Source organism: Hetaerina americana, unplaced genomic scaffold (genome assembly GCF_022747635.1).
Source record: "Hetaerina americana unplaced genomic scaffold, ioHetAmer1.1.p SCAF_1, whole genome shotgun sequence".
Classification (NCBI taxonomy): Eukaryota; Metazoa; Arthropoda; class Insecta; order Odonata; family Calopterygidae; genus Hetaerina; species Hetaerina americana.
Genome location: NW_027286069.1, coordinates 93,404,373 through 93,431,702, shown reverse-complemented (window position 1 = coordinate 93,431,702; position 27,330 = coordinate 93,404,373). Strand labels below are relative to the sequence as shown.

At 40.2% G+C, this 27,330-nt stretch overlaps 1 protein-coding gene across 1 annotated transcript in view; it reads left to right on the top strand.

Annotated features, from left to right (window-relative positions):
- The window catches only part of sev (receptor protein-tyrosine kinase sevenless), a 147,167-nt gene that overhangs the window by 34,396 nt on the left and 85,441 nt on the right, over nucleotides 1-27,330 (top strand). Inside the window, exon 2 of the mRNA XM_071589500.1 lies at nucleotides 10,495-10,554. Coding sequence (XP_071445601.1) covers nucleotides 10,495-10,554 — 60 coding nt within the window. The remainder of the gene's footprint in view (nucleotides 1-10,494; nucleotides 10,555-27,330) is intronic.

Below are 27,330 nucleotides of genomic sequence, written 5' to 3'. Positions count from 1 at the left end.
CACGCACGTATTTCCCCCCCCAAAAAATAACTCCAGCTTCCAAAGTTCGGAATGAAGTACACGTGCCGCCAGAGACTCAAATTATCCTATCTGACAAATTTTATTTTTTCATCCACTTAAATTACATTATATTTTATATTTTTAATTATTTCTATATTAAACTGCACTAAGTTCGCAAGGGATGACTTACCATGAAAACTGTTAATTACGATTCCTAAAATCAAAAAACTCACATCTGATGATTTATATATTTTTTCAGCATATAAAAATATCGATATTTTTTCACCTGTTCTCCTCACAAATTATCCACTTAATTATTCAACTATGACGTGGCTTCTTATGCGCTATAATTACGTGGGGTTAAAACTGAAACTGAAAACTAAAATTTTCATGAGAAAATGTAATAAGAACAGGGAAAATCAACAAGTGTTCATGAGATTCCAATGTGAGATACTTATTAGATATTTTCCAATGCATTCAATGTTTTGGCACACTAAAAACCAGAATTTCAAAAGTGCAAACTATTCCCTTCAATTGATTTTTTGGGTCAAAGAGCCTAAAAGCTGTGACCATATTACACCGCATCTAAGGAGCTAAGTATTGTCTCTTGATGGCATGATATATGAACCAAGCACGTTAGGATCCGCGATCTCAAGATTTGAAAATCAATGCAATTTTCCCCCCTTCGACCTGAAGTCGCGAATTCATTTTCACAGAGGCACACAAAAGGACGCCGTCGATTCTTCGCCGCGCACGGATGTGGAATTCCCCCACGTCGGCCTTAAAGCATTACTCAAGCTCGGTGAACATTGACAGATTTAACACCGAGGCGGCAAGCCTCCGACCGTGGGCCGCGGAAATCATTACGTGTTATGGGGTCCGTGGCTGAGGGGAGACAAATATCACGCACGTGACACCGATTTTGATTCTCGAACGAGTGTCGGGGAGAGGAAAAAAAGGCCCGTAATGAGAGGATGGGCGTTCACGGGAGTAAAGGAGAGTGCGAGAGCGGGGGCGGTGGATGAAGGCTCCAGTAGGGGGGGGGGGTGATATCGAACAAGTAGAGTGGCAGGGGAGAGTAAAGCGGACGATTAGGAGGGGAAGAATTAGGAGAAAGAAGTTGAGAGTGAGGGGCGGGAGGGTAGGGGGAGATCGGGGGTGCCTAGTAGGGGGAGGGTGGGACCGGGAGGGGAAAGGACTCTGAGGAGGGGAAGAGGGACAGGATGCCCCACCGGAAGTGGACGACTTTTGTCTGGGGTTATTTTTTCATTCACCTGCGGCATGAGGGCGTGGACTCCTTTGGCTACTCTGTGAGGTGGGGAGAGGGGCGGGGAAAAGAGGGAAAGGGAAGGGAGGGGTTGACGGGGAAAGGAAGGGAAATCGCCACCGACTTCCCAGTGCCGATGTGTCCATTTCGAATTTGATGCTCGTAAAATATCGCTTATCCACCGTGGAGGCGGTATAATGTATCAAGGTGATCAATGTTATCCGTTTGAAATACGATGTTCCTGGAGACTTTTAAATTGATTTGGGCGAATTAAAAGAGAAAATATGAGAGCCAATAAAGTTAGAAAAAAGGTCAAATTCTTCGTGAAACTTAGAATTTCTTTAATCCACAACAGTAATTTATTTAGGAAACACTAGAAATTCATGCCTGGATTTTTGCAAAATAATAGCATTGTAATCAATTATGCGATGTAAATTAAATGCATGAATGGTCATCATTTATATCACAGGATTTTATCTTGCCATAGACCAAGAGGCTCGTAAAAGAAACAACAGTATTTCACAAATATTGATCCCGGTGAAACTTTGTTTTAATCATAAATACATCAAAATATTTATGTTCCCAAGTTAGCGTAAATTTTATCAAATTATGCAATTGTATAATATCATCCTTCCAAGAGGAATCACCATCAGTAGATGGCCAAATGCAATAGAGAGAAGGAAAGAAGGGGATAGAGGAAAGGGGTCGTGGGATTTCACGAGGGTGTACTGGGGAATTCAAGGGGGTCGCGGCGAGAGAGGGGGTGGGATTCGAGAGAGCGAGAGAGGGGGTGTACATGGGGGAAGTTAGTCCCACACAAGGGATGCCGCAGAGGGAGATCCATCACACTCCGTTGGGTTAGTGTCGTGGGAATTGCTGACCTCCGGGCCAGCATAATTCCCATCCATCCACCCCTTCTGCCTAGTGGACACTGAGCTCCCCTTCCACTTAGCCCCGAAACCTTGTCCCCAAATTCATCCACTCCGCCCGCGTTTACCTCAATGTATTTGTAGCCTCGATAGAGTGAAACTTGTAATTAGGTTACGGTGAAGTAAAAGCATGAGGGGAAGAATTCGGCGTCTCCTTGCGCTACTGCGTGAGTGACATTTTCGCGCGTGTTCCACCAGGTGGGATTGGCATCATAAAGCATAGATGCGCAATTAGAAAAATGTATAAAACAGAACTGGGGAAAGGGAGGATAAAAATAGAGCACCAACATATATACACTCTTTAGGCTTACATACTTATCACGATAGAGGGGGGTCGAGAGTCCACAAAAATTTGACCTAGAGGGAGGAAAAGGATTGTGGAAAATGTGAATATGTATGGAAGACATAAAAAACTTTCAAGATCAAAGAAGGCGAAAAGGAAAAATGATTCGAACAATGGGATACAAATATAAATGTGTGTCTATCGTACATGTGCAAGAGCCGATAGCTCACTGAGCTATTGTGACTCTTTGAGTGTCACGAGTAGAACTTTTCCGAATCCCGGCTTTCAAGCTAAAGCTATTCTAAAAGATCTCATTTCAGATTATTACCGTCGTCTTTATGACCCTACTGATTTATTTTCACAGTAGAAAACTACCATCAATATTTCAAGTCATGCATTACAGGAACACTCGAAAAACCAAATTTAGAGTTTGACGCCAGTTCACAGTCGAAATATACAAATGAGCAGCCGCAAACGACTGACACCATGGGTCGGATAATTTTATGCAGATAATTTGGTCGTCCGGCGAACAGTGCGCTTCTTTTTAACGCCTCTTTTACGTGTCGCTTGCAAGTGGAGCATCACTGAAAATTTGGTATACCTTTAAGAATCACAGCCTGAACTTATTCGGAAGAAGACAACAACATTTCGAGTCGAGACCACCACATCAATCCGACCCCCTTAACACCAACAACCCAATTAACTGGTATTACATGCATCCGTTTGTGAGCAGGGGTGGAAACATTTGATTGGAAAAACGAGATAAAAATGCAAATAAGGTAGTTTACTTACACCTGTCACCGGAAAACGTTTCGTGAGAACCAACTTCCCCTTCCTATAACCAAGACTGCTCGAAGCGTGAAGCGGTGACCTATGGATAAAGTGATTTTTGATGTAAAAATACTTACACCGTTATCATGATTTTTATATTTAAAGCAGCGGATAAATTAAAGTAAAAATGGTATACTTCCCAATTTTTTAAAGGGCAGCCCAAAATCTTTCTCGGGAGCCAAACCGATGTTATTCTTAACTCAGTACTCAAAAAGGTGATCATGTTTTGATTTTAAGCTCGTGAATTGGTAATTAGCATTCGTATTACGTAATTTCATTACTGCCCACGGCATGTTAAGTTTTACTGAAATGTTTCAAACAAAATAATAACACATGACAACCTTTTGTGTGGGCAACTTTTCTTGAGAGAGAGAAAACAGCTATCACTATGCAGCATGAAGAGATAATATCCAAAAAGATATACAACCCCAAGCTGATTTAGAAAGAGATTTAAAAATGAAAATCCTAATCTCATCGCGATGATCTGAGCTCCTTCCGAAAAAATATCTAATGGCATAAATTCGAGAAAAACCTGAGAGGTGTTTTCATAGAAAAGTCTAAGATGGAGTCAACAACATACCTAAGTTTGTTTAATTCGAATGAGTCGACTAATTCGGTAGCATTTAGTTAATTCGAAGTCAAGCGTCGGCCAGAGCCACATGCGCCGATTGACAAAACTTTCCCGCCTCTTCTGAGAGCATTAGAAAGCATCAAGAAAATTTATGACGCATGTTTTCTTCCAATTCCTCTCAATTTATAGCGCTTAAATCAGGGGGTAAGCAAATTGACTTGATGCATCATCGTGAATTAACGAGCTTCACGCGACTGGGCACCCTCAAGCCAGCTGCGCAAGAGGTTGGTGTCGAGCTCAAGATGCTGCAGAACAGAGTGAGAAAACATAAAGTTGCAGTTTAAAGGCACCCTAATTTCTGTCGGCATTCCGAGGACTACGTCTAATTAATTCCTTTCTTCAAAAGAAATCGTTTTATACTTCGGAAAAGAAAGCAATCCCTTTCATTGGCAACCAGTTCCTTCCTTCTCCTGTATTTTGAATCTCGAATAGAAATTCTTATTAAACCCTCATGTAATACTGATATTTTTTTCAGCTCGATTCTACATAGATGTGTAGTTATTTACTGAAAATACCTTCTTCATCCATAGTGCCACATTTCGAGAGGAAAACTCGGTTGGTAGCTACGAGATTTATACTAACAAACTGTCATTTCCGGGATCCGTACCCATGTTCCAGACGTATAGAATGGTTTAAGCCGTCACTTTGTGGAAGCGATTCAAATCGGAAATGAAAATAATTTGTTCTTCCACATATATTTTATTATGCACGACCCAGGTTTCGACTTACAAAGTCATCTTGATGATCTCAAATGATGGCTTTGGAAGTCGAAACCTAGGTCGATCATAATAAAATATACGTGGAAGAACAAAGCATTTCCTTTTCCGACCTATTCCAGACGTTCTCACTAATTCTTCTAAAGAAACTATTAACTACGTCAAACTTCTCCAGGTTTCGAACGAACTCGACATGCTACCGCATCAGTAAGTTTAAGCAAACCAAAGTCCATTCCACCTATCATTACTAGAAGGCCAAGTTTTAAAATGTCTCGAACTGCAGGTTGATTTTGACCTTCGGTTAAGGTCAAAACTCAGTTTTAAGACTGCTAGTTAGGTTACCGTTAAATAGGTCAATAGCTGACAAACGATGTTACTACGGTTACAATGTTCACATTCCCTAATAAGCAATCTTATTAGTTTAAAATACCGAATTTGTCTGTAATCTCCACGTTGAGTTAACTTTTACATTAACTAACCATTGGATTTAACGAGACATTACGAAACCGGGCATAATCTCCTGGACAAGACTTGATGTCTAGGAACCGGCATTTTGCCCGTCAGTTGTGGTACTCCCGGAGGGTTGAGTTTGAAACAGAAGGGTGAAATCTAGAAATAAGGTCAATTCTGGACAGAAAGGATGCTGTTATAAGCGGTTCAAGCACCATAATTCGTTATCGTACCGCGCGACTTCCTAGTAACCAAATAGAAAGTATATCGTTTAAAATGGTTCTCCATTAACAGTGAGTTTGTTCTGCGCATCCTCTCACTATTCGCCGCTACAACTTCATAGGTATTAATTACACTATAAAATAAATATATCAGTGGGTCTGTCATGCATTTGGATAGACACATCTTTAGTATCGGTGTGATTAATTCGACCTTCTTTGCCTAACCTTAAAAATATTGGACTGCCACCTAATTATGTAGCAAAATATGAATAGATCTATTGATTTCATTCAGTTTTTAGTTCACTTAAGTTTTTAATAATTAAAATAAACATGAAAAGCACTGAAATAGAATTGAAAAAAATTTATTGCAAGAATTTAATTATCCCCGCTATTGCCAATGTATGATAGATAAACTATCAAAGGAAACCAGAATGTTGAATATTCATTTTTTTATTACATTTCAACTAAATAATCAAAGATGAGTATTCTCTTAAAATATGAGTAGGGTAACAAGGAAAATACGGAGTAAAATATTCCAATATTTAGTATTAACTGTATTTAAGACGAAATTGTTCTTACAACGAGAAATAGCATCTACACATTCCGCACTCGACTTGACTTGAGAAGTACCTTTTTTTCTACTGTTTGCATTCTAACGTCATGTTTTGAAATAAGTATACTCGAATTATCGCGAAAAGGTAGTAATATCGCCTTTTCCTTCTAACAACGATATTCATGCGTTGAATACCCACCCTCGCTCAAACTTCCTAGTACCTATGGAAGCACTATTGTGTAACCGTACTTCAGAATAACTTATATCGCGAAAGAATGTGAATTTAATCAATCGAGTGAACGATTTCCTATGCACCATACCTAACATTTATGGCTTCGAAGGGTTTCTGTGAGCCTTCTGGAAACTTGGTAAATCAGTGAACTACTCGAGAGTTGAGGCACGGTGCTTTATCCGCCGGAAGTTTCCCCTTGCTGAATAACATGTCTGAGGAAGATAAAACGAACACGGAAGGCGAGCAACTACAAGAATCGTTACCACTTTCCTCTGGTCCGGGGGAGAAAAACACGTTCGGGGAGGGGGAGAAAATGAGCAAGAGAGCGGAAGTGGAAGTATGGCTATAACGAAGGTAAGAACGTCCGTCCCAGGTAGGTGAACGAAAAGGAAGAGGAAAAAAGTAATCGGTAGGCCCTGGTATGAGAGTGAGGAAGCGGGCCGGGGGAGGAAATAGGGAGAGGGGTCGGGCGGGTAATTATCCGCCCTGGACTTTGAAATGAAAGGGGAAAGGGCACGGCGCGAGGCCGAAAGGGTCGCACGAACGGAAAAGGGAGTGTGGACGGAGAAAGAGAGAGAGGACAGGAAGGGAAGTCGGCCGTCTGAATGAGGCGAGAAGAGTCAGTTGCAACGGACCCTGATTGCGGGAATGTGTACTGGCTTCCCCCCCCACCACCAGCCTACCCACCCCCGCGAGCCGTTTTCTCCTCCGCGCCGCATGCACTCCCACCCCCTCTCCTCTTAGTGCCATCGGACCTGCCCAGTGCCAGGCTACTGCCCCTCCTCCTTCCGCCCGCCCTCCTTGGCAGTGGCCCTTCTCTCCTTCTACTCCTCCGCCCACCTCTCTCCCACCCCCTCACCCTATCGTTCCTCCCCTCTCGCTACCACCCTCCCCTGTTCCCTTCTTCCTCCTCCTCGAGCACCATCGGGCGGTAGTCTCATTCCTTTTGGAACCCTCCTCGGTCTGCCCAAGTTGTTAAAGATTCGAGGTTCAGGGTTGCGTCCACCACCTGTCGACTGCCGGGGAGCGCCTTGATAGAAAGCGAAGAAATCAATCGGGTAGGGCGGAAGGAGATTGGGTCTTGTGACGAAGAAGGGCTTGGATTACATTAATGCTTAGAGGCGTTCCGGGAGAAATCAGTCCGGCGTGACTGCGATTATACTCATATCCATGGATCCCACATTTGGGACCTAGCCTATCGTAAAGTCTTGAAGGTAAATTACGATAGTCGAGAGCTACATATTTCCAAAGGGTCAACCCCTCCCTAACACCTACTGCCGTTGGTGTGCGCTGGTCGGAAAGAGCACGAGTCAAAGGAGGCAAACAAATCAGAAAGCACTTCTAGTGTGCATCTTCATATCTAAATATATTAGAAAGGTGACTCCGACCTTTGGTTCATCACTAATAACATTACTATGACAAATTGTAAACAAAAATATTGGTTAATAATTATTGATACTTGTAGTACCTGAAAGACCGAGCATGTCTCGGCAAAGGGGCAAATTTACCAGTCACAAACATTTACAATGAGGATAATAAAAAACCAACATCATTGACCGTAATAATGTCAGTCTAGTCAAAAATAAATTCAGAATAAGCATCAAAACGAAGGTGGATAATCAGCTTTATTTTTTTGCATTTTGGAAGAAACATTTTCTCACAAATTTTATTCTAACTTTTATCACCAAAATCCTTAATAACCTTAACGTGTGAACAACCTCTCCTTTGTAATAATTATTATTCCTAACCTCTCCAATAATGCAAAATGGAAAGATTCTTTCAGTGGATCCTAGCCTCCATTTTCAATGTATTTTCCAAATTAGAGACCTACCTCGCAAACGCAAACAGTATATTCACTCCAGTTTATCGACAATTTTAAAGGAAAAAATATATGAGCCGTCACTCCTATTTAATAATTATTTCTAACTTTATCAATTCTGCTCATCGCAGTAAACGACAAGTGTCATTTCCTTATTTATTTATTTAACAAAATAAAAATTTCACGACTTTTTATTGTGAAGTCTAACACTTCCCTTCAAAGAGTTTTCCCCGAATCGAGACTTGCCTACTTCGCTCAATTGTACCCGAGAATGATAGTTTAACCTCCAATTCATCAAAATGCTTACATAGGTTTTCAAGAATGGAATGATATAATCATTCCAAGAGGCTGCAATAGTATCGTCAACTTACTTTCAAAAATGAATAAAAAAGATGCATGCTTACGCAAGAACTTTTAATAAGACCTTACTCCACGAGATAATTATTTGCGGACTACTCCCTTTCTCTGAAGTAACTGAATTTACATAAAAATCAACCTTTTAATGATTTAATGACTTGAATGATTTAATAAGTAACCGTACCAGAGTCTTGGCTCCAAAAGAATAGTTGTGTTCTAAGATCCATGCTATATCGCAATACGATATGTTTTGGCTACAAAATCTGAATGTGATGTCATTTATTCACACCACTCTTAGAATCAACGTTCTGGATGAGATGGAAACTGAGGGAGTGGCGGCCAGTTGTACTAAGGCGTCTGGCACATCCTCCCTGCCACGATGGGTAGACTGGCAGCTATACTCAAGCAACTCGAAATTGCCGACGATCTGCATCCCACTTTTGCTCAATGTCCGCAACTCATCGTGATTTGCAGGATGGCCAGAATAATTCTGTCTACACAGAGGGCAGTGTCTTATTCGGATGATCCCCGTTACATCCAATTTCCTAATACTCTGCAGAGGAGCATTTCCTTGGAAGTTTCAATGATATGAATGCTTGGAGGATTATGTAACGACATTCTTCCGAAAGGAAGAATGTCGTTACATAATTCAGCATTTGGCACAAACGGACAAGTTTGACGTAGGTATTTCATAGTCTCAAGATGCAATTTGGATTCCATTGAAAGCAAATACGTCTAGCGATGCAGATATTTATTGCATTTTTACGCCCATACTATTATATACTCATAACTTAATGCATAAATTACTATGCATGCATTCCTAAACTTGATTACTATTAGACGCATTCGCTTGTTGGGAAATCTGTTGAATAGGCGATAGTTGTGAAGAAGGCAATGGCGAAAAAAACTTGGAAGCGTCCAAGAGATTCTCAGAGCCGGGAGACAATAATTAATGTCCTTAGTTTTGTTGACCATGGCGCTTTAGTGGTGCGACGGAACGCATGGGAAAGAAGCCCCTCTCTGCGATTTCCTAGTCATTTCCTCTCCCCCGCCCCAGCCACTTCCTCCCGGCGACCCCCAGCGCCCCACCCCTTATTGCCCCCACCGCACGTCAAACACCTGTCCCCCCAACCCCCACCTCAATCCTCCCCGCGCTCGGAAACCGTTTAGACTAAACGCTGGTAGGGGGAGCGGCGTGTGGCCAAACAAAATGCGTGTAATCGTCGGTGAACGGAAATAGTAAATCAATCGGCACTTGTTGTTCTAGAGGGCATTAAAAACCTCGCGGAAATCGCAAAGCACCCCCGGCTATGAGGGCTCCATTTTCAAAAGATTCTCCAAAAAATCTAATGGAGATGCGGAAATAAATCATTTTCTTTTTTTGCGACAACCATGGTTTTTATGAATGAGAAAATAAGTTTGCCATTTTAAGGAAAACATGTATACCGTTCCGAGCTTGATAAGATACACATCTGTACTGTCAACAGAAATAATTAAAAAGGAAAGGATATTAAGCCTTAATTAGTTGGACCAACAGAAGAGATTTGTGGTGAGAAATTGTCGACACCGCACGTTTCGTTTAAGTGTTTAATGAGAGTGTACATGGATTCTGAGCTAGGATTATTAAAGTCATCACCAATTGTACAGAAACCCATCGATAGACAAGAGAAATCTAAAGCTCAAACGATGCTGACTGACGATTAAATTGAGGAGGATATCATTGAAAAATAATTAATAGCAATAGTTCTGGTGCGTTCATATGATGAAATTTGAAATTAGGAACAATTTCTAAGTTACTTTGGCTAATCAATGCATACAACCAAAAAAAGAACTGCAAGGCACAAAGAAGACAAAATCTTAAGTAAAAATGTTCTCAAAATAATAAACAGCGAAAAGAAAAGGATAACGGTCTTTTAAATGCGCCAAATGTAAGGACATTTTTTCCTCCCGAAAAAGATAGGGAAATATAAAGAAATCAAATATCATCCTACTACCTTTCGTAGGACAATTTTACACAATCAAAACTATTTGGGATACGGGAGGAATGAAACGATAAGGAGTAAAAGTGGTATTTTTTCACCTTACTCCGATAGAATCCTATCGCCATTATTGTATCTTAAAGTCCATCGAATAAAAATCTTAAACAGAAGCTTTAGTTTAAACTAATCAAGTTTGACTCATCCATTTTCCTTTTTAATTCCACAGAAGCAGACTGAGGAGCTGACGCTGGACGTCGGCTGTGGCAATCAATGTCGTGTTGAACAGGTAAGGGAATCTTAGATATTTCGAAGTGAGGAAGCATACAATTCACTACAAATCAACTTTTCACCACCATATAAATGGCTCATACATCATACAAATTTGTTACTCAGAAGTAGACAGTTTATTTCAATGCATGCAGAGAGAAAATTTTGCATGGTCTCTGAAATATGATAACTATTCAGTGGCTTTCGCATGCGAAAAACTAACCCCTACTAAGGTATTATAGGGTTGAATAGGTTTTTTAATGTTTTTAATGGCATGCAACTTCCATTGCATGAGTAGTATGTGTAAACCGGCAAAGGACATGGGGCATCTAATCCGGGGGAAGGAGGCATCGTCACGTTGGTGAGGGCAAGGCTGATGTCAAATAAAAATGACTAACCTATTACTGGGCAGAATTATAAAAATTCGAGGATTTTTTCTTTTCTGTTTTTTTTTTGAGCAAACAACTCCTGGATTCTGCACTCTCTTCAAAGGGAGGGTAAGTCCTGTTCTAAGTTATAGTCTTCGTAAACGATTCCCATCTGCTTAAGAGGATGGTTCATTTTTCTTTGATGATGTATCACCACGAAACGACGTCATCTATTTCCAAAGTGGCGAGCGAAATGCACCATTACGCTTCATGCGAAGCGGCGTCTGGGGGCATTTCTCGCTCCATATCTGTTGAATCCCCATTAAGAGAACTTTTGAGTGGCGCGAGCGAGGGGTAGAATTGCGGCGAATGGGTGCACTCCCCCACGGGGCGGGAAGAGCGCACAAGGCGGAGGAGACGTTCTAGCTGACCAACGAAATCGCCGTCCTCCCTCCACCCCCCCCCCCCCTCCCCCCGTCCCCGTTCCCCACAGATCTCCCGATAGAAGCGGGAGACGACGGTGGGAGGAGAGCGGGATTCTCGCTGTGGAGTTCGCCCCTCAAGGCTTGTAAATGCGTATTTTGCCGTAGACCTTCGAGGCGGAGAAGTTTCCCGGACAACTTTACCCTTTTCTGCATAATTTGACCTCTGGCGCTTCAGTGTGATATACGATCTGCAGATTTTCGTCCACTCGCCTCATAAAAGTGAACTTCGAATAGCTTAAACCCACAAATGAAAACATCCATACGAAAGCGTAACTTCGTAAAAGCCCTTTACTCTAGGCTTAATAAATTTGTGGAGGTGAGCCGAGTTTCTCCGGGCAATTGAACTCTCGAAAACGCTTGCTTTCTTTTGGAGAAATGGAAATGGTAACCAATGAGATAAAAAAAACTAATGCAAACACCTTATTAAGTCGAATACAATTTTAAGAGTACGTACCATGCTGTATTCTCTCTACCCCCAAGAGGTTCGTAAATACACTTTTGCGTAAAAACATTACGATTTACCTCATTCTAGAAGTAGTCGTGGCAACAGGGATGGAAAATATATTTTAATCAATAGCATGACATCCGGCTATTAACTTGAAAAAGATAATGTCGTTTCAGAGAATTTTGCAACTATACGACTTCTACGAAATTAAGCCTGTCAATTCTTCAGTTTGGGAAAGCAACAGGCTCTACGTACTAAGAAAAAAAGGAAAATTATGAACTATGATCGGGAAAGGAATGTATTTATACAAAAAGGAAACAATTCAAACTTACACGATACATTAAACAATTAATATATTCGCACTAGTGTTCTGGTTAGTTCTGGATACTTGATAAGGTAGCCCTAATTGGATGTAGATTTCGATTAAACGCTAGGGGGATACCCACAATCTTTTGTCGAAAGGTGCATTTGTAAATTACTGCCTCCAAAATTAATTTTAAATACACATGTATCGATGACAGACACCCATATTATATTTTTATAAAGAAGCCGTGCAAAATCAAGATTTCGTTTTTTTAAACTCAACAAACTACCTTTCACAACGTTTATTATTATTAATTTTCTTAAGAAACTTAGGCGGGAGATTCTGGGGACGAGCTATGTTGAGGAGGGACATGTCGACCTCATCTTTCTTGGATTCTATGCCCATGCTCCCTTGTATCTAATAATCCTTGAAGAGCCTCAGCCACATTTAATGTTGTAGGCCTACATATTTCCTTCGGTAAATCGGACACAATTTTAACTTGCGTACGCTCTGGTGTCTTAGGATTCAGAACTTTCAAATCCCGGGCCCTCTCATCGGGCGTTTCCTTTCCCTCGAAATGAACATGAACTAGACCTTGTAACAATATATTATATTTCACCATTTATTGCCTCAATTTCATTGAATAACCGAATGACAAGACGAAAAAAATATTACTTCTAAAATTTGTGAAAAAATCGATGCTTAGATAAGCAGTGGGGAAGTGCAGTGGAGCATTTATCATTAGCCACGGGCAAAGTTGTAGTGACTGGCTGTGAACGTAGCAAGAATAAGAGAGCAGCACCCTCGGAAAGCGAATCGCCGTTGAATAATCTCTGGGGGGCTAAGGAATTGAGAGCTCGTGAGGCGACAGCGTCTGGTGGGGGTGAGAGCAAATTACCTCGGGGCGCCTCCGAACGACATGCAAAATGGATAAATGGCGCGTGCCCCTATACGTGGGAGGCAAAGGGTGAAATGATGAGAGGACAATGGGGCACCCACTCGGAAACCATTCCTCTTTCTCGACCCTCTCCCCTTCCCTCAAGCACCCCAGCCTCCGAAAAGGGCACCGTCCCCAATCTTCGCCCAGTCTTCCGCGACCTTAAAAACCGACGTCGATATGTCTCTGTTTCGGCGAGTGTGGGACGCCCTCACTATCCAGGGGAACTCGTTACTCAGATGGTCGTCGGGAGAGAAAATGCGAATAAGAAAACCAACTTCATAACGGAAAGAGGGAGTGTTTCACGAGGTAAATACATGTGAACATTTTCACGGAAGGAAAACTGACAGGTACGTAAATAAATACCTCATGCTAATATTGTTAAATCTTAAGAATTCTATTTTAAAGTAAATGCAACAGATTGTTTAATAAGCATATCTTCTTAACTTTGACGATTCTTTTGCATTTAAAAAATTATTTTGCGCTTAAATTGACTAAACAATCTTTAAAATAATATGTCATCGTCAATGAAACCGATATTCCCTCTGACTTTTGACCTGCCTATTATTCTGGCATATTTAAGGATCAACATGTGTCAGATCTTTTCACGAACTAATGTAAGGGATTTCCCATTCTTTGAAGAGTTGCATTTATTTGCGACACGTGGTAACATTCAACAGAGTGAAGGATTTGAACCGCGAGGAAAGGATTGAGGAAGAAGATTGTCCTAGAAAACGGGAATGGTGGGACGCGCTCCGATGTTGAGAGGGAGAATGAGCAACCAGAGTGTTCTTGGTTCAGCGTAAGCTCCTCAGAATGTGTAAATGGACCCGATGAGCGTCACTAAGAGAGGAAGACAGAAGCAGCATCGATGGCTGAAGGGAAGCGGACCTCGAGTGGAGAAGAGACCTTTAATGGACCAAGAGGCAGGTGCACTTCGGGCGTGCGGGGAAGCCTCGTTCTCCGTTTCAAGAGACCAGCAGCTGACGACTTTTAAGCGTTTAAGAAGCTGGAGGAGGAGCTGAAATTTGAAGAGGCTTGATACTCGTGATGCGAAGGAAGCGCAGCGGAGCGTTAAAGATTATAACACGAGAGCACCCTTTAATTGGCAAGGCTGAGTATTTTACATGCAGAATTATAACTCAGAGCATAGAGAGTCATAACAGGATAATAACCCAATTTTTTTATTCGCCGAGATAAATGATGCAGTGAAAAATATTCTCTCTGTCTCTCTCTTTTTCCCCATGCCAGCGAAAAAAATATTATTGTTATGAATGCCAGACCAGTGAGTTGGCGAAAAATTAAGCGGAGCATGAGCTGGTATTATCCAATATTAAACGTCATTGGTCAAACAAAATTAGGAAAATTTATTACAAAAAGGTTATTAATGGAAAATTCGTGGATGAATGTAGAATACGATATCATTTTAACTGCCACACCAACATTAAGTGTACTGAATACTTTATTCTACTTCATCCACTCGTTACAACTCACGATCATGATCCTTTAGATTATTATTTGATTTAAACGTCACTTATTCCCATCCCATATACATAAAATAGAGAGCATCACGCCTCCAGCTGTTAGGAGCGTGATATTTCTTGTATTTGATAGCTCTTTGATATAGTATTGGTATAAAAAATCGCTATAAACTGCAAATTACCGAATATTTATAAAAATAAAATAAAAATGTCATCTTCTCTTCAAGGGAAAAAATTAAGGTCATAAACTTATTTATTCTTCTTCAGAACATTTGAGGTCATATTAATTTAGTGAGTAACGCGCTCGCCTGTAAACCCAAATGTTGAGTTTGTAAGTCCCGCTGGTCATGGCTGCTGTGATGTATTATGCAGTTTGGGGTTGGATTGGTATTACATAAAAAATACAAGTTATACAGTTCATCAGAAAACACTAATATCATAGACAGGTCTCAAACCCGCGACATTTGGTTAACAGACGAGTATTAATTTGCCCGCAAAACTAATATAATCTCAATTGGACTTGTCAAAGCTAAGAGACTTAGCCAAATAATAGAAGTAAAATTAACGGTTTTCAAAGTTTAATTTTTCACAAAATAAGGGAAAGCATTTTTTTAACACCATTTATTTGAAATTACATTAATCAAATAATATGAATCCATTTTTTTTAATTTAGATTGATGCAAAATAAGCTAATTAGCTAAGCTATTTAATCAGAATTGTCAGAAAGACGTGATAGAATAGCATAATGCAAGTGTTGAAAAAGTAAAAGGAACCGTTGGAGCCACCGTACTGCAATTACCACATTCTAAGAATAACCTTCAACGCCTGAGGAAAAGAGAATTATACATTGGAAATGCACTCGATAATTGTCTAGTCGTTTAGTGCTTGTCAGCATTCGGCAGCGACTCCGTAAGCTATCACGATCTCAAAAAAAATTTATGGAAGATTGAAGGGAGGTATCCTACAGTATAATTATTTCTCCCTCTTCCCCCGTATGTGTACAATACTAGCCACACGTTGTGCTTTCCACTCATTAATTTTGGGAACTACGTACTTTTTAACTCTAAATATAACTTCAGTCAATAACTATGCAGGCCTTAAAGTACATAGGAACCATCGCGCTATATCTGTAGGTAATCCCTAAGCGCGGAAACGTGCACTGTATTGAAAATACTTAATAACCGAATAGTGCAACAAGTGTACCATATAAAACAGTTTAACAGACTATGGTAAACCATTAAGTTTATTAAGAGTAAAAATACTATTTCTTACAAATAATCAAGTGGCAATAGTTTATTATTAAAGATAAAATTTTATTTTGTAAGACACCCAAAGTATTTGGAATAAAGTATAATAAATCGATGAATCAAGTCACCTCATTAATATTAAAAAATAGAATACATTCTTTTCGTAATAATTACTCTCCCACCCGCTGGAAAATCCTTCGTTCTCATATATTGAGGATTTAAACGAATTAGTAAGTAATAAATATATTTTTCTTGCAGTGAACCCATTTATTTTAAGAAAATTATAAAATGTATGTCTTTAGTGAAATAATACATGACTTTGAAGTGTATTCTGCTTCACAGTCAAAGATACTAAAATTCACCCACACTAAATTATGACAAACCAGAAATAAATACTACATGTTGTTTACTGCCGCTCATTAAACGTTTCGCCTTTACCCTATGGATTTCGTTCGGACGAAAATGAATCTTTTTCTAAATAAAAAAAAACGTTAAATGAGTCTACCCACACTCAAACAGTAACATGGCTCGCCCAATTATAGTTTTAACGCTTTCCTATCTTTATAAAATTCTCTTCACTTTTCAATCAAATATCGCTGCTCGACTTTCATGCTTAATTTATTTTTATCGCCTTTTACTTTTCTGAAAAAAAGTTATAAATAGTTTGGAGGATTTATCACAGCGACCCGAAACGAGAGCAAAATTCGGTCACCAATGGACGCTGAGAGAGATAGTTAAATTCTAAGACGTCTTATTTTGTGTGTGTCGCCATACAAATTCGTATTCGACTGAAGTCATGCCACGGACGTGGCCGGGTTCTTGACCGGTTGGCCTTCTGGTGGGAGGAAGGGGAAGGGTCGGAGCAAGAGGATTGCGATAAATGCTGGCGCGAAGTGTCAACTTGATCCACATCATAACAGAAACGGATATAAGAATAAAGAGCTGCCAAAATCATGAGATGACATGACCACTTTAGAAAAATTTAAAGTCGCATCACAAGAAGACATTTGAATTGGATAACTTATTTTGAATGCTTCCGAAATGCACTTAACGACTGAAATAAATAGGTAAATTAATTTTATAAATAAATAGAAAGCATGTACATATGCACTCACTTATTTCAATTATTCAAAAATTCATAGAAAGCAGTAACAAAAATAGGAAAATGTTCTCTGCGTACGTGTTGATATACAGGGTTCGTCCGGAAAATAAGTGTACTGATTTTTTCCCGCCGCTCCAGGCGCACCCAGCACCGCTCTGACGGGCTGCGATTGGAAGGGGGTATGTTGGCAAGCGACGCTTAAAAAGGCAGTCGGCTCTGAGCTGTGGTGTAGTGAGGAGCTCTGTTAACGCGAACCTCCACGACCGACGCCACGGAACGCGATGCCGAAGTTTTTGGAGCAGCGTTATTCCATCAAATTTGCGGTAAAGCTTGGGAAATCGTCTACCGAAACTGTCGGTATGATTAACCAGGCTTACGGGGAGTCAGCGGGGGATCGAGATGGTGCGGGGGCTAACGTACTGGCTTCCCACCCTGAGGGCGCGGGTTCAAATCCCGGCGGTGTTGAATATTTTTCAGAGGTATCTCGATCCCTACTTGAGGTGCTTTGTGGAGGGCACTTTGAGTGAGTACGCCGTCCGTCGGATGGGACGTTAAGCCGCGGACCCCTTGGCGCCTTTCGTAAAGAGTAGGCTAATGCCGACGCCGGGTTTCTCTCCACCCTTCATCCTTTCCTGTCCTTCCCCTATGGCGCAAATGACCTTAGCTGTCGGTCGCCTCCCCTCAAAACTACTACTGGGGAGTCAGCCATGTCCAGAAACATGATCTTTCGGTGGCACAAGATGTTCGTGGAGGGCAGAGAAGAGGTCGACGACGAACCACGGCCTGGACGCCCATCAACGACACTCACCGACGAAAATGTGCGAAAAGTTCGCGATGTACTGAACTCTGATCGTCGTCTTAGTGTTCGGATGATAGCAGAGCAGTGTAATGTGCTCGACAGGCTTTGAAAACGAGTCGCCCGCGTCCGGCCAGCGATCAAAAACATCTGGCGGCTGCATCACGACAATGCGCCGTCTCACACCGCGCTTGTCGTGTCGGACTTCTTGGCCAAGCACGGCGTGGCAACGCTGCCGCACCCGCCCTACAGCCCGGACTTGGCACCACCGGACTTCTTTCTGTTCCCGAAGATAAAGAGGAGTTTGAAAGGAACGCGATACGGGACTTTGGACGCCGTCAAAGAGGCCGTGACGACGTGTCTTCGAGAGGTTCCCGATGATGCCTTCGCGGGAGCGTTCCAGGAATGGGAACGCCGCTGGAACAAGTGTATCGACTCACAAGGGTCCTATTCTGAGGAATATTATCTTAAGATATGTAAAAGTGTAATCAATTTTTTTTCCTGAGCTCAGTACACTTATTTTCCGGACGAACCCCTTTATGAGTAAAGAATGATGTAGGATGGTGTTTTTCTCAATCCATGAAAACCCCAAGGAACATTAAAGGGGATCAGGATGGTACGGTGGCTAACGTACAGGCTTCCCACCGAGAGGGCCCGGGTTCAAACCCTGGAGACAACAAATTTCAGTGGTATTTAGGTGCTTTGTGGAGAGCACTTAGAGTGAGTACGACGTCCGTCGGATGGGACGTTAAACTGCGGGCCCCATGGCACCTTTCGGCAATAGGCTTATGCCGACCCCGGGTTTCTCTCCACCCGGCGAAATGACCTTGGCTGTCGGTCGCCTCCCATGAAAACTAATCAATAGCGATTTTCAAACCAAATAAAATTAAAAAAGTAAAATACGCTTTTGATTTAAATGCACAAAAAAATTACATTCTCTGAACCAAAAGAATAAATTTCAAAGTCTCTACATAGAGAGGTTAAGGTTAGCATGGCTTTCTCGGTATTTTTACACGTCATTAACTTCCTACAATAACTTTAACTCACGAATGAAAGCTTAGCTCCATCGTATTCGTTGAATACAGGACTGTTCAACCTGTAGCTGTACAGCCAAGATTAGAATATGGTTATCAAGCTAGTTCCCTGGGGCTATTAGAAAAGCATACAAGTTATTATGCTAGCTATCAAGGAGTGACTACCTTCGCTAGGCGGATGTATTTAACAAATTCGGTCTATGATGAATTTAATTTTTTTTATAATAACAAGGTTTTCTCTCCGCTTCACTATCGTCACGATGAAACTAACTGGAGTAGTTTATAATTTGAACGGAAAAAGAGTTAGGCTGAATCAATTAACCGCAAACGTACAGCATTGCAAAGATAGTACTTACTTTATGATTTTCGATACATCGCGGTAATCAAGTATAAATGCCATACATTCTATTACTAATAATTTGATAAAATAATATTCGAACGTTAAGTTTTTCTTCCCATTAAGCCTCGATACGGCCAGAACTGCTCTCGGGGAAACAGATAATTACATGAAGATAACAGGATAATTGCACAAGTTTGGTAACGAAGTGAGAGTTTTTCACCACGCAAGTCGTTCAAAAATCTACGAAATAGAGTTCTATGGGTGAACGACTAATGTTTTTAAATTTTCGCACAATTTTCTGCTCGTGGAAAGGCTGCAATGCGAATGACCTTGATGGGCGAAATTCGAAGGTAGGCCTTCCTTCGTGCTACACCCGCAGCATTATTTATCCCCCCCAAAAGTAGCAGGATTGAGACCCGAGAGAGAATGCGTTCTCGACAAACAAAGGTGGTGAAGGGAATAGAGAGGTGAGGAGAGTGGAGGAGAGGACGGAGGGGGGAGAGGTTAAAGAAGAGGAGGGGTGACGAGAGGGAAAGATGAGGAAGTGTTCAAATGAGCGGACCGAGACTTTTATATTGGCTGCCGCCCTTAATTCCCTATGCCACACTTGGCGGGGAAGTGGAGTGGGGGTTGCGAGGGAGAAGGGGAGGGAGAGGGACGAGATGGGGGGGGACGGAGCAGAGGAAGAGGAGACGACGACGCCTCGACCTCTCCTATTTGGAGCTACTCCCTTCGTGTGCGTCGCCACAAGATCAGCAGTCACTCTTCGACCGCGCGCAAAAAAAATCTCCTCGCAACAAATTCTCCCGAGAGCTCCTTTCAAAATATGAAATCAATTAGAGCAGTGCTTACATACAGCATCCAAGAGCAACTGAATTGCCTCGCGGGGAGATTCCCGGGAAAACGCTCCATCTTAAGCAGGAAATGAACTAATAAGCACTTTCATTATACCCAGTCCGTGGAAAGTTGACGTTCGCTGTTCTAATGTGATTTTTGGCGGTAGTCTCGGAACGCGACGCGTAACAAACCATAAATAAAATCTGTTGATGGAGTTTTCCGAATAAAAGCAGGAAACTTCCCTGGTGGCCGGTGTATTTTTTCATATAGCTATGATGTCGTGGGTGGGGGTCGTGGGCATTGATACACTAGTTAAATAGGGGTGAAGTTCATTTATATTTACGGCTTTAAATGACCTCGGCAGTCGGATTATCTGAATATTAAATACTATTATTACACCACGGAAAGGGGAATCATGGCTTGCGTAAAGTGCCCACAGGGAAGAACCATATTTAGGGGATACAATTTTAATATCATTTTTTAGACGAAAAGAACCCATTGCCTACGATTTTATGCATAGAAAAACAGAGTCGAGCGCTCCTTTTTAATATATTTTTATATCATCTGCTCCATCAACAATTGAATTTTAGCGTTTTGATCGTTGAAATTCTTGTTTTAAAGCAGACTCCTTATCCACTATTATTCATACATCAAGATTCGTGCCTAAATTTAATATAAACCCATGTTTTTCATTGTAAAATTCTTCGGAAAATATTAGCACTATAAATATAAATTATTTGTTAGTTATTATAATTCGTTATTTGTCTGAGCAATTTATTTATGGGGAGGTTTTTCTGTTTGATAAGGCGTCGGCAATAATTAATAAAATTGGTGGGGTATGAGAAACTTAGGTTTGCGATGTGATCTACAAATAACACCGTTATCTAAACGAAATATTTTGTCCTGCGGCTTTTATCAGTAGAACACATATCGGGCCAACTTCTGGCATTAGTACAACCGCATTTCATTAGTTACTGAAATTCACTGCGAAAGCCCAAATGTTTTTCAAATGTAGATAACATCAAGCCTGTATTAAATTTGAAGTAGGGTTAGTGGTAATTAATGTGACGCTTTCTAAAGATATCAGGATAAGTTTAATGATTTGTAATCGAACGAAATTCATGGGAATCACAGAGGGTTTACTTATACACTGCTTACTTCTAAATCTGTAAGGCAAAATAAATTTAATCGAAAACATATAGTAAAAAATATCCATAATATTCAAAAACGATATTATTTGAGCTTTACTTTACCATGGATGTCAAAGAGTAAAGAAATACACATTAATTCGCGCGCGCTCAACGAAAAGTGAAAATACTCTAAAATAATAGCAATAGCGATTCACTTCTAGGTTCATAATCATTGAGCATTGTCGTAAATTTTAATCAATTTGAAGATTTACTGCCAGTTTTCCACTAAATTGCTGGTAGTTTAATTATTCAGAAGCTAGCAATATTGTGTGAATCTTGTATGACATTTATGGATCATTACACTTCTATCAAAAAACAGACGCTGGAATGGAAAATTTTACTGGCTACATCATCTGCAAAATTTTATTCTCAGAAAATTGAAGAGCTATATGAATACGTTGTTAAACTAATGTCTTAATGTTACACCAATATCTGGTTATTTATTTTTTTAAGAATTCAACCAACCATGTGAATTATGCACTGCTAACTAATGCTCAATGATTTACATATGCATTTTGCACTAAAAAATTAATCTTTTTAATTATAGCAATGAGATCAAACCTATAGATAATTTTATTCCATTTGTTTATTGGTTTGAATAAAATTTTAGTAAGTTAATTCGAATGTTATTCATTATAACCATTATTACTATCCATCTGTACTATATATAGTATGTCCTTTCCAGTTATTCCAATTAAGTATTTTTAACGATTTTTCATATGTACTGAATTTTGTGTTGAAACTTCCCAATTACTACGAGTGCAAATAAAAGGGCATGAGTTGAATTGTACGTCCTTTTACAGAGAAACACGGGGTGTACATATTAAGAAATAAGCTGTCTACTGTCTGAACATTCTATTAAGTAGAATAAAAACGAAAGCAGTGCGAAAGTTTCGGCCTTAGGTTTTCACTATAAGCGTTTTTATCTTAGGCCTCTCACAATAGCGTAGGCGGACCATAGTGTAAGGGGTTATCGTTCTCGAATTTTTTTTTATATTCTTGGCCAACGGAGTTGAGTCAATTGATTGCACAGTCACTAAAATGATAAAACAGCATATCATAGCTTTATGGGAATTTTAATCTCCAGAAACGAAAGAATGACAAAAACATTCTTGGTACAAGAAATCTTACTCTATTCAAACAAATCTTGTAATCTACATCTACATCAATACCCTGCAAGCCACCAAAAAGGTGTGTGGCAGGGGTAATTAGTCGACGAATACCTCACTTTCTCAACTAACCTATATAAATAAGTAGGAGCTGGGCAACTCTACCATTATCCCTTACTTGTGCTTGATAACATGTAAGTTACAGCTAATTAGGTATCCTGCATTGATTTTTATTGAGATTAGTTTATTTAGTTAAGCTAAATTTATTTAGTTTTACTATCTTTCAAAGCTATGGCAAAAATATTGGTATAATTTAATTTGCTATTGATTAGACAAATATTTCGGCGCTGCTCTTAATAGAATAGGTAACATTTGTAGTTTTTCAAATTAAGTAACAAAGGGTAAAATATAGCTCATCTCAACGCAATAAATCGACATTTCCGCATGAAAAATGAAGAGGAGGAAACAATTCTTTGATTTAACAACATCGTCAAAATTGGAGGTCAAACCCTTCATAAATTTGATGTATTATATTGGTCGTTTTCTCGATTACCCACGCTTACATATCAAAATTTATGGCTTTCTTATCTAATTTGCAATTAAGTGAAAGTTTTCTTCAGAAAGCTATACTTTGCGTATGGGTGTGCTCGGGTATCGGTTTGCATTCCCTGCCGTAACGGTTCACCCCTTAACTAATGATAGTTCACTCTTTCACACATGTATCGTACATACATAAATGAATCATGCCTCACGTTTCGCTACTCACAAATATACCCGCGCGATTTTTTTTAATCTGCATTTTAAATCTCAATATGAACGCTCTCCTTTTTTAGCAGTCTACATTATCCAATCATGCGAGGGTAAAATCAATCATTATTCATTATTTGACAATGAAATATTGAAAAACTATAATAATAATATTGCTCTTTATAGTCACTTAAAATGGTTATCTTATCGCATCAAAACGCGGGTAATTTCATGCAATACAATTGAAACGACATCCAGGTCACTAGCACATTTTTTCACTTTGTTGGTATCTTAATTTTCAAAATCCCGCGACAGAAGATGTAATACTACATGATAATTAGCCATAGATGTAACATCACGTACATGAATTCATCGCAATTGAGAGCGTCATTATTACGAAACGTTTTATTGTCCGTCGTAACAGCTTTCAGCCATAAAATCTGTAGAAGCTGGTAGTATTGATGTAATTCCAAAGAAACTGCGGGAGATGCTGCAACAGAATTTAAAAAAAAACAGAGTTTAGTATTAATGCGGTGTTTCCCTCTACTTTCGGAGCAGTTTTTTAAGTGGACAAATACGTCACATCAACATGAAGTTTTCTTTAATTTGCGGTAGTCGGCAAATACGGGGAACGAGCTAACTTCTTGAGTATAGTTACCCGAAACACTGAACACGATTAAAACGGTATAATTCTACATCTACATGGTACTCTGCAAGACACCACCAAAGTGTGTGGTAGGGAGTGATTCCAAACCAGGCATGCAATATCCAAATTTACATTTGCTCGAATGTTAGCCACCAATAAAAATGCCAAATATATCAAATTACGGAAGTAATGTTAACTCATTTACATTCACTGCGCTATTTAAGTGCAAAATACTTCTCTACGCATGCGGGAAAAGCTGCTAGTACCCAGAGAACAATAAAATAACTTTTAGATAAAAAATAACATTGGATGCAACTTAGAGTTTTTAATGATATTTTTCCACTAGCGCGGTCGTTTGCTATTTTTCTGATCCCTTATTGTTTACAGAAAAAATTACATCTGCAATCTTTCGATTCTACACGTAATCTCTTTAATTTTATTTATATGATTTCTCCAATCGTATTATGGTGGAACTAATAACATATTTTCAACGTCATCGCTGAGAAGATGGAAGGAGCCTTCGAGGAATAGTACCTTCGCTCCGTTAGTCATTGCCAACCTAGTTCCTCTAATAATCTAAACATTCTATTACCTTTATCATAATGGCATTTTACATATTCAGCTCCCCTCCACTTCAGACGATCTAAATCGACAACAAAACCGACTTTGTGAGGATCCCGAATACAAGCAAAGAGTGGATACCAGTACCAAAGTCCATGTAGGATATACTTTGAACTCCATAGAAAAACGGAACGCTGTTTATTGCCTGAAGACCGCAAACTCTGGAAGGCCCTAAGCGCCGGTTAAACGCTGAAATGATGGCGGAGACGAATTTATTTTCAACGGCTTCTTTGAACATTCGTACGTTTTATTTTACGCATCTTGTAACCCTTGAATGAAACCTTAGTTGCACTCTATCCCACGGTGAAGCCCTTTCCAATGAATCTTTCATCAGTCGCAACTTCCACACGAAAGAACAGGAAGTCAGCTCGGGCAGTTAGTTCCGTGGCGACGGGAATGTATTCACTCGATCGTGGTGTACTGCCCTCCTCCTCCCCCTCTCACACGCACACGCGGAATCGACGAGAGCAAAGGGACCTGCCGAATCTGTGCGTGCAAGCAGAAACCTCTTTATGTTTTTCTGGGGGAGAAACATTTTATTGAACTTCATACTCTTACTAGTGGTAACGAAGATGGTAGAAGTACGGCTGTGGAATTTAAACGAAATAGTTTCAACATTTATTCACTCCAGAGACCATTTTACGTAATTTACTTTAGTCCTGAAATGTATTGAATGAAAAGAGTTCATTGTTGTTTATACCAGAAGAAAGTCTACAATTCTAAATACGAGCGAGGCGATGAACTTATGGTAAAATTACGTGAAGCATCGCTGGTGGGCATTTATTTGGGTATGTATCGTACATTTGCAGGTTGAATTAAAACTTCTTGATGATTTATCTTTTAGCATGCCTATTGATGTGTCCCGTTGCCTACATCGACTACGGTCACAGTTTATAAAGCTCTTGATTTAAATGGACATTCATGGGGAAGCGCAAACGCCTTCCAGCAATTCAAATGCTGTACTCATTTCATTTTTTCTCTCATTTCACGTACTCATTTCATTTTTCTCACTTCTCACGTAGCCCATTTTTTGCGACTAACGATGTATGACTTTTTTCACATGACTACCTAAAGGTAATCGGTTCGATAATTGAATAGGTTTTTTTGCCATAAGCTAACATTGAAAGGAGATTTATTCCACGATAGTATTCATGGATCGGAGAAGTTTCAGGACGAGTCGGAGTTAACGTGGATTGCGTGAGCTACGCCGCAGACTTGACTGATGATAGATGATAGTTCCTCCTCTAAGTGTAATTAGAAAATGCGCAAGAACATTGCGCGGGTGTCTCTGCTGAGGGAGGGGAGAAATGACAGCGCGGCGTACCGGGTTTTGGCAAACGAGAGAAGTCTGTTTGGAGGAGGGCGGTTGAAGATGCGAAAGTGGAGATGAAAGGAGGGGGAAGGGCAGGAGAGAGAGAGAGAATGGGTATCGCGTGACGGGATCCTCATCTGCCTCGGAATGAAAGGATTGGCGTCTGCAGCGGCAGCGAGGATGAGTCCTTCAACGACATTGCCCCTGCGTGCAATGGAAACCAAATGGAAGGGAGCAATTGTGCAGCGTGCACAATAGCCCAACATCCGCGAAATGGAGGCGACAGGCTCAATCGGAGCGATGTCTCGTGAATAGGTGCATCGTCAACGAAGCTAGGTCATCGCCCCGGCCCGCTCTCCCAGATGAATTGGAAACGGCGGCGTCCGTTTTTATGACATGGCCATGTTTTTTTTATCCGCGCAAACGTCGGATAAATCCATCAGCCGAGCTCTAAAAGGTATCATCTGGCTTCGGGTGGAACGAAGGCGACTGAGTTTCCAATGCGATACACCACTCCCAACTTCCGACGTTATTACAGGCTACGGCCGATCCAAGCACGGCACGATTTGATGCATTGGAAAATAATCCATTACAAACACTGGAAAAATGGGGCAGAAATTCTTGGGAGAAGGAATATGATATCAGAGTTTTGACGCTTTAAATGAAATAAATGCTTTATCTGCAAACTCATGACGTCAATCTGAATGACACGCTAAGGAAAGTGCCGAAACCGAAGGGTAAAATTCAAGGTCGAGAATGAAAGGTTTCCCATTGCATTAATCGTTAGCGCTGTTACAATATTCCTCTCTTTTGGCGCCAGAACAATAAATGAATAAAGAATTTAAGAATAAGGACAGATAGACCTTTACGGGATGTAAATGTAAAAACGTAAATGAATTGCTTTATCTATTTAGCATAATTATGAGTCGATTTAGACGAATATTTGGAATGATACATTTAATTCAGCTCAAGGAGGGCAGAAAATGAAGCTCTCATCACGTACTAAACATTCAGAACTATTACAAGAGCCATCGTGTAAGAGCTTGTGAGTTTATCCAAATGCAAAATGCGGTGAATTCAGTGATTTTAAATGATAATTAAAGATTTTACAATGCAACTAAGCACATGATATTTTAGTTAATTCAGGGATTGTTTTGCGGCCATGATGCGTCGATCACATTAATATTTCATGATTATTTTTGCTTGTTGACATTGACCCTGAGATGTATTCGCTCATCAGGTCAATCCCATGGGTCCAATAACCAGAGAACTTATACATACACTATACCAAGTACAAAGCGAGACACATCTTTGGTGTCACAGACGAGCGTGTCACTTGTCACAGTAGTCCTAGTGGTATTAAGAGCAATATTTTTTCCTATGACACTTCTGCGATGGATTCAAAACAATGCATCAGCATTACATCCATTTTTAACCATTGCGGCATTTCATTAAAGGTCGTATAATTTGGCAAGTGAAATATTCATCCAAGTTAGAAAAATGTACGAAATGCGATCAAGGTCAAAAATATATCATGAGAATCCAAAACATGATGGTTGAACAGATGGCAATGAGAAGCGTATTTTATTTTCTTGGGAACCTCTAAAATATTAAGTCAGTTGTTTCACTGGATTTGCTTCAGCGTAAATCTGTAGTTATACTTTGATTTTGCGGAATTCCTTTCAAAAAGTCAACATTAAAAAAATTCTATCACAATAGTTAGTTCTAAGTATTTCCCTAAAGACTTTCGTTTGAAAATAATTCTCAAATGATTTACAATTCTACTCCTAGCGT